The sequence below is a fragment of the Microcebus murinus genome, chromosome 6 (genome assembly GCF_040939455.1).
Source record: "Microcebus murinus isolate Inina chromosome 6, M.murinus_Inina_mat1.0, whole genome shotgun sequence".
Lineage (NCBI taxonomy): Eukaryota > Metazoa > Chordata > Mammalia > Primates > Cheirogaleidae > Microcebus > Microcebus murinus.
In genome coordinates this window covers 39,217,995-39,226,305 of record NC_134109.1, presented here as the reverse complement: position 1 = coordinate 39,226,305, position 8,311 = coordinate 39,217,995, and the positions used below count along the sequence as shown (strand labels likewise).

At 51.1% G+C, this 8,311-nt stretch overlaps 1 protein-coding gene across 1 annotated transcript; it reads left to right on the top strand.

Annotated features, from left to right (window-relative positions):
* Positions 1-641: 641 nt before the first annotated feature.
* Positions 642-2,452, top strand: SIX6 (SIX homeobox 6). The gene is made up of 2 exons (XM_012777765.2): positions 642-1,213; positions 2,284-2,452. Exons 1-2 carry the CDS (start codon positions 642-644, stop codon positions 2,450-2,452), a joined length of 741 nt encoding a protein of 246 aa, XP_012633219.1.
* The last annotated feature ends 5,859 nt before the right edge of the window (positions 2,453-8,311 follow it).

Genomic DNA, 8,311 nt, shown 5'->3' with positions numbered 1-8,311 from the left:
TGGTCTAGTCCTCTTTGTCCTCTGGAGACTTCTCGACCTCGACTGAGACAACGCATCGCCCCAAAGTGAATTTCTGTAGCATCATCGCCTCTTTGGTGTGTGTGTGGGGGGGGGGGGGACAAAAGAGGGGGAGGGGTAGAACTGGGGGGAGGAGGAGTGAAACGCTGCCGCACTCGCCTCTGTTTTCCTTCCAGCCACTCGCACGTCTTTTCATCCTCCAGGTTCTGCAAAATACTGAAGAAAAGTCCACGGGCTAACGGCGGGCGCTGTCGAGCGCGGGGAGGTGCTGAAATGGCCCGGGCGCAGCTGGTCGCAGCCTTGATTGGCAGAGCCAACCGGTGACTGACAGGGGGTCTCCATGGCGCCCGCGCCGCCAATCCGCCCATCCCAATAGCTGCAGCTTGCCTGCCTGCGCGCCTGAGCGAAGTCGAGCCGAACCCCTAGCCACCGAGCCCGCACCTCCTCCAGTTAGGGTCGCTTGCTCCGGGCCGTAGCAACAACGCCGCTGCCCCGGCAGGTCGTGTGACCCGGCTCTCCCAAACCGCCACACCGAGAAGAGCCTGGCGCACCCAGCCAGGTTCACAGACTGCTGCTTGTCCCGCTCTGGGCTCAGTGCCCCCGCCGCAGCCAGCGTTGTCTCGATGTTCCAGCTGCCCATCTTGAATTTCAGCCCCCAGCAAGTGGCCGGGGTATGCGAAACCCTGGAGGAGAGCGGCGACGTGGAGCGACTGGGTCGTTTCCTCTGGTCGCTACCCGTGGCCCCTGCGGCCTGCGAAGCCCTCAACAAGAATGAGTCAGTGCTGCGCGCGCGAGCCATTGTGGCCTTTCACGGTGGCAACTACCGCGAGCTCTACCATATCCTGGAAAACCACAAGTTCACCAAGGAGTCGCACGCCAAGCTTCAGGCTCTGTGGCTTGAAGCACACTACCAGGAGGCTGAGAAGCTGCGCGGACGGCCCCTGGGGCCGGTGGACAAGTACCGCGTAAGAAAGAAGTTCCCACTGCCGCGCACCATTTGGGACGGCGAACAGAAGACACACTGCTTCAAGGAGCGCACGCGGCACCTGCTACGGGAGTGGTACCTGCAGGATCCATACCCTAATCCCAGCAAAAAGCGCGAGCTCGCCCAGGCAACCGGACTGACCCCCACGCAGGTGGGCAACTGGTTCAAAAATCGCCGACAAAGGGACCGTGCGGCTGCAGCCAAGAACAGGTCGGTACCTTGAGGCCTCTGTGCTTTGCCCGCACTGGGGAGGTGGCGCGTGGACGAACCCTGGGAGCCCTTAACCAGTGTCTGGCGACTCCAATTCAGGAGGATTTGGAAGCACAGTCTGTCTTGGGTTAGGAACCCACTGCGTTCTGGGTTCCTGGTTCCCCACCCTCTCCCTCTTACTTGGTGCCTTAGGGTAGCTGCAGCAACTGGTCCCAGCCACCAAATCAAGGCTTCCTTGGGGCGGAGGAGGGGGAAAGAAATAAAACTTATAATCCCAGAAACAATTAGGGACACCAGGACCCAAAGCCAATTAGCTTGGTGAACCTGGGCCCAGGGTCCTACTATTAAGTGAAGTCTGGCTTATTAGCAATGTGTCAGTTTCGTGTTAATTATCATTTTCAAAGCCCAGGTGCATCCTTCTCTAATGCTTTGAAAATAGTTTTCAACGGACTTTAGTTTCTAAGAAGTAGGGAGCTGAGTTTTCCTCTTCTCACACGCTGACAGCCTTGCCTCAAACCAGCAAACTAGTCTTCGGAGAGGGTGGATCTCGAGCAGCCAAACATTTGGCCAAGAGCCCAGCCTCATCCCCCAGGCCCAAACGCTCTGTGTAACCCTCAGGCAACCCTTTTTGCCTTTAGCTGGGCTGACCTGGCCCCAGGGGCACTGACTCAGGCATGAGCCCTGGGAACACACCCCACTGAGAAGAGGGTCCCGGACCTGGAGCCTGATTTGTCCTTGTCATCCATGCCTCAGCTATTTCCCGACAATCCTGTAAATCTCCCAAAGGTGGGCAACAACCTGGAAAGACCCTTCGAGCCCAGCATCCCAAAGACAGGGGAGGTGAGGAGATTAGAAAGGGAGTGAACGAGGGTGGGGCACAACTGCGGGGATCCGCGGAGAGGCGGCTGCGGACTCCTGCCCGACCTCAGTCGCCTTAACTGCTCGGTCCGAGGAAGAGCCTCTGGCTGCCTCTGGGCTGGAGGACAAGGACAGACACGTGAGGAGGGAAGGGAGTGGAGGACTGGTGGCTGTGTTACGCGCTGTGACCCGTGTCTCCTTTCTTCCCTTAGACTCCAGCAGCAGGTCCTGTCGCAGGGTTCTGGGCGGGCGCTACGGGCGGAGGGCGAGGGCACGCCAGAGGTGCTGGGCGTCGCCGCCAGCCCGGCAGCCAGTCTATCCAGCAAGGCGGCCACTTCGGCCATCTCCATCACGTCCAGCGACAGCGAGTGCGACATCTGAGCTGCCTACTCAGAATACTCAGAAACAGAATCTGGTGTAAAAACAAGATAAACAAAATGAACGAGGGAGAAAGGATGAGAGACCAGCAAATCCAGTGCCAGCGAGGCCAGGTGACCAGGGACCCGCGGGCTCGGTTGCGGTATCCGCCCAGCGTTGAGCCTGGCTCCACTTGCGCCCTTGGGCCGAGACCACAGGGGCCCGCGGTGAGGCCTGAGCGCTTTGCTTTTTCCTAAGGATATTGCTGCAAAGACACCTTCGGAACCTGAACTGCAAGCTGAGCGCCAGCCCTGAGTCTCCCCATGGGTATTTCACTTCGAAAGGACGCTGTTATATATGTATAACTTTTGCTTTAAAGGTTTTTTTTTAACAAAACATATATATGCTGTTTATTTACTTATTTAAGAGACTGCCATGATAGGTTTTTCTGTAGCTTGGGGAACTTGCTGTTTCTAAACAGGCAGACTGGAGCTGATGGGTTCTTTGTGGAAAAGCCAAACAATAAAACAACCTGGTGAGCAACCTTTCTTAAGGGAGCTGCTCTTAGATTCCTTTAAAAAAAAAAAAAATTCATTCCCTTCACCAGGCAGGCAGGGACCCTTGTGCAAATGGTCTCAGGAGGGTCTTCTCTATATCTTTTGCCTTGTCTTCTGGTATATTTTTAAAACAACTCGTGGTAGGTCCCTCCCACATCAAATTATGTGTATATGTATGCATGTATACACCTACATACATACATATTATGATATATTTAAATCTAGAAATTGGCAAATAAGCATTCCCTGTAAAGGAACTCCCCACAACTCCAGTACAGGTAACTATGGTTTGGCCACATGACACTCGTTTTTATCAAGTGTCAAAAGTTTTCAGGAACAACTCAAAAAGCTAACCTCTGAGACTCAAGTAGTGAATCCACTGTAAAAATGCAAACCTATCCTGATACAGGCTCTGCAACAAGAAAGGCTTTCCATGTCCTTTGAGTCCCTCTCCCATAAAAAAGCAGTGGGCACTCATGATCATGCTAGAGTGAACATGTTCTGCATTTAGGATTGAGCTTTTATTAAAATAAGACAAAAGGCGAGAGGAGACGTTGTAAATAACTAGCATTTTCTTGCTGCAGAATAAGATTTTAATCAAATGGTTTCCAATGAGAGAGATACTGAGTTGGAGGAAAGAATGTCATCATGTTACATACTGAGGGTAAAACAAGGCTGCAGAGTAAGACTAGCATTTTAACAAGCTGATCTCCACATTAAACATGAAGTAAGTTATCAAGGGCCTCATTGTCCTGTTAATGGCCTCAATTAAAAATATAAAAATATAAAATATTCTTAGCATTTAATTTTCCTTGTGTGCCGCCAGCATGTGCATGCCCATGTACCTGCACTCACGAGCACACGCACACCACAAAAACACCTACGGTTCTTGCACTAAGAAAGTAAATGTTATCCAGAGAGTCTCTAACATTTTCCCTAGTGAAACAGATTGCATATTATAAAATTTGGCATTGCTCTTTAAATCACTTGAGCTGGACTTCCCTTTCTATCTCCCCGCATTAGTCTTTTCCATTTGCCTCTCTGTCTTTGTAAGACATTCTTCGGATCAGAAGCCTACTAACTTCTTTAACCAGAAGTGCCAAAGTGCAACTCAAACAAAAATAAGGGAAATCATAGAGAACAAAAAGCAGGCAAGTGGCAAGATAGATGGTGGGAGCCCAAGACATGCGTAAGGGTTTGACTTTTGGTTTCTAAATCACTTAAACAGATTTGGCTCATTTGGGCTTTATAAATGGCTGTCACTGTGTAAGGTGGCCCTTATCCAGAGAATTCTTGAAAATCAAAACTCTCCTGCACTAGAGCTCTAAATGGAAAGAGTAGGGAAGTTTTTGTGATCAAGCCGATACTCTTCCCAAAATCAAGCAAATGCTCTTCTGTGGGTCCTGAAAGGCTAGCTTGGTAGAGCTCCCTCAGACTCAATTTTGTTCCTTTGAGCCCCAGGTGGTTCCTAGAAGGCCAAAAAGCAGCAGGCCAGGACTCAAGTGAGGTTTGGGAGGTACCCAAGTGCAAAATTTAAGGAGGCACTCATTCTCAAGGTTACGCAAGTGCAGCAAGTGTGCGGCACCTGGGATTGAGTGCCTCCTTAAAATTTGCACTCTAGGTGCCTCTCGTGCCTCACCCTGAATCTGCCAGAGTATGGGGATTTCCAGTCTTGTTCCCCAGCACACCTCCTACCTCCCATCTATGGAGTTATCCAGAACCAGCATTTGGAGAAGTTCCTTAAGAACCTCTTAAGTTTATACTTCCAGGTCCGAGAGGGAGGAGAAAGACCTAATTAGTGGAATGATGTAAAGGAATTTTGAGATTCTAAAAATCTCAGCCCACTCACCAGTTCAAATAATGCCTAAAGGCAGAAGGAAATGTCTGTCCTGCGGTGTCAAGAAATAGAGTAACACTATTAGAAACTAAAGTTTCTCTTTACAAAATAATTTTTAAATGATACTGAAATGCTTGGAGAAAAAGAGATCAAACGTGATGGAGGATTTTTCTTCCTGCTTTTTCAAAAGCCTTTAAACTACATTTACCATTGACTGAAGTTAACATGCTGCCTATGAATTATGTTTTAAAGTAGCTATTTTGTTTCAACAATCTGGAGATTTATTTATCTAATTTCACTTTAGAATCCTAAGAAGGTAACACATTATTTATAAGATTTTTAAAAATGTTAATCTGAAACCTGGTGGCACCTAACTGCCTTTGTGAATAATCAATTCTTTGGTGACCAGATGTTGGAAATTAGTCCAAATCTTCACAGAATTTATTTTATTTTAATCAGTTCAAATCTTCCGATGGACATGTAAAGGTTTTCCTTTTAAGATTTTTTTTTCCATATCAGTTTCATGCTGGCCTAGAGAGGGTTAAAAGAAAAAAATCCAGGTAGTAGCAAGGCTGACGATTTCTGAATTTGGGAAATCTCTGTGTGATGGGTTTCCTCGTTTTCTTTTCCTAGAATTCTTCTGTCACAGTTCCCCAAAAAGCAGTTACTCAAGCCGAGTGGAAACAAGCATTTTTATATTTCAAGGACCCTAACTAGTGTGAGAATTTTACCCCAAGCTCCACCTCAGGCTCTTCTACGGCTTATAAATATTTCAACCACACTTCATTTCCACCAAAAAGGTGATGGCCCCTGCTCCCCAAATGCCGAAGTTCCTCTCGCCTCCACTTTAACGACTCACCCCGCTTACACCCGTCGCTTCCCCCCTTTCCCTAAGCCAGTTTGTTTATAAAAATCTGGCAGGGAGGGGATGAGAGGCTGGGGCTAGGGGAGGGCTTGCTCTTTGTTTACATTAAACAAATGACAGGCAAAGAGCTCAAGCAAAGTCTTCCTTGACCTCCTTCTCTCTCCCTAATTTTAACAAAAAGGAAAAAAATATTGTATCCAAAGAGAATGTGCATGGGGCGGGAGGAGAAGAGCAGCAGCTTTTCGCCCTATTCAGCGGGGACGCGGGAGCGCGGACGATTTCCGCTCCCATTGTGAGGCGGGCCCGGGGGCGGCGGTGAATGGGGGGTCTGTGGAGCGGCCCGCCGGGCTGTCAGGCGGCTCCGCGTAATCAGGGCTAATGACGGCGGCCGGGCGCTCGGCCGGACAATGCGCGGGGCCGCGGGGTTTTGTCAGCCTGAATGGCTAATAGGTTTGCCTGGGAGCTGCGAGGGGGCGGTGTCGGGGAGGAGGCGGCGGCGAGGGGAGAAGGGGTCATTGTCCGCGCACCGGCCCGGGCGCCGAGGCGTGTCCCTGCGCCGCGCGGCCGCCCCCCGAGCCCGGCGCGGCTGACAGGAAGGCGGCGGCCGGGAGGCCCCCTGGAGGCCTGCCGCGAAATGGCGGCAGGAGCGGCGGGCGCGTGGGTCCCCTCGGGGAGGCGGCCCCGAGCGAGGAGGTCGCGCCCGAACTCTGCTCCCAAGAAGCCCAGACGGGGCCCTCAATACCCGGGAAGGTGGGCCCTTCCTCCGCGTCCCGGATCGCGACTCTGTGGAGAGACTTCACCCTGCGCACCCACCTTTTCCGTCCGGCGCCCTGCGAGCTCGCAGACGTGTAGGCCTCGAGCCACTCCTACTGTGGGACTGCCTGACTCAGTAGCTCGAGGAGAGAAACCCCTCAAAAGCTGGGGAGGAGGATGGGATTAAATAAAAACCTAGGTGAGGGAATAAACACACAAACGCGCGCTCTGGCGGCCGCGGAGGCGCGCGCTCGCCCTCGGGGATCTGGCGTCGCGGCTGTGCGAGAGCCTCGGAGAGCGGCCTCCGCGCGGGTCTGGGCCTGCGCGAGAGGCTGCCGCGCGCGTCGGGCCTGGGCCAGCCCGGGCGACTGCAGTTGTCGCCACCGGCTCTGGGCGGCGCCGAGCGAGTTGCCGCCGAGCAGGGCTGGGAGAGCAGGGAGGTTCTGGACCCACGGAGCTCGAGAGGCCTTTGTGCGCCTGGCAGGGCCGCGGGGTCGGCCGTACAGGCGGGCAGAGGGAGCTGGGCGCTGTGAGGACCAAACGTTCGCGACCGCACGCTTGAGCCTGGCGGGCCACCCTGGCTCCTTTCCTTTGGAAACCTTGCGGCTCCCATTTCTCACTTAAGGTCTTACAAGTCTCCTCAGGCTGGATCCTGCTTTGCAGCTTTCTTTGCTAGGATTTATATTCCCAAATTTCTTTGGAGTACCCCACCGTGAGGGAACGAACTGGTTTTCTTCCCCCTTTCACCTCCTTGTCTGTAGACAAAGGGGTGTGAGGGCGATCCCAGAGCTGAACAAGCAGTTTCACGCCTCCGTGCCTCTGCTCATGCTGTTTCCGCTTGCCCGGTGGCTCGCTCCGCCTGGAACGCAGCCCCCTGCCTCGACTGCTAACCTGTCAATCCACCAAGCCTACCCCACCTCCGCCAAGGTTTTCTTGAAGCAGCGGGCTCCACACAGAGATTTTTCACTTCCTTTTTAATGCTCCCACTGCACCATATCTAAACTTCTGTTTTGACACTTGTAACACTTCTGTTCATTTCTTTGTCTATATGTTTGACTCCCCCCGCTAGAATGTAAGCTCTTTAAGGACAAGGACCGACACCTACTCATCTTTGTATTCCCAGGAGCTAGCCTAAGTAGTAGGTGCTCAATAAATATTTTAAAACTGAAGGACTTGATGGATCCTTATTGAAACATGTGTGCTCCATGTTAGTGGAGAACCTTTGCTAGCTCTGAACTCATTTGAACAGCGAAAACTGACTTATATGGGCTGGACCCAATGCTCACTTAAATCCTCCCAGCTCAGGTTACCAGCTCTTATTTATTTGTTAGGTTCTCTGGGATGATTCATAGAGTGCTGACTCCCTCTAGGCATATGGTTTTTGGAATCCTGTGGCTTGGGATTCATAACATGAAAACTATGTTCTCACACAACACATTTCCCAAACAGTAAGGTGAAAGTCCTCCCCTCAGGTTCTGAAAATTCTAGCTATTATACTCTCTGAGCCCTATAAAATAGAACTCCTAATATTTTTGTCTGTCATAGAATGATAGAACTTTCCACTTTCAAGATAACTACTATGGTTTGAATGTTTGTGTCCCTCCATAATTCATGTTGAAACTTAATCCCCAATGCAATAGTATTAAGAAGTGGGGCTTTTACAAAGTGATTTACTATCATCATGAATGCAATTGGTACCTTTATAAAAGGGCTTGAGGGAGTCTGTTAGTCCCTTTTTGTCCATCTGCCACATGAGGATGAAGCAAGAAGACACCATCTTAGAAGCAGGGAGAGCAAGCCCTTGCCAGACACAGAACCTGCTAGAGCTTTGATCTTGGACTTCCTTGCCTCCAGAAGTATGAGAAATAAAT

What these genes read in the sequence shown, in the direction of transcription:
- SIX6 (XM_012777765.2), top strand. Translation starts at nt 642, where the DNA reads ATGTTCCAGCTGCCCATCTTGAATTTCAGCCCCCAGCAAGTGGCCGGG. An exon ending in GCGGCTGCAGCCAAGAACAG is followed by an intron (nt 1,214 to 2,283) that starts GTCGGTACCTTG and finishes TTCTTCCCTTAG; the next exon opens with ACTCCAGCAGCAGGTCCTGT.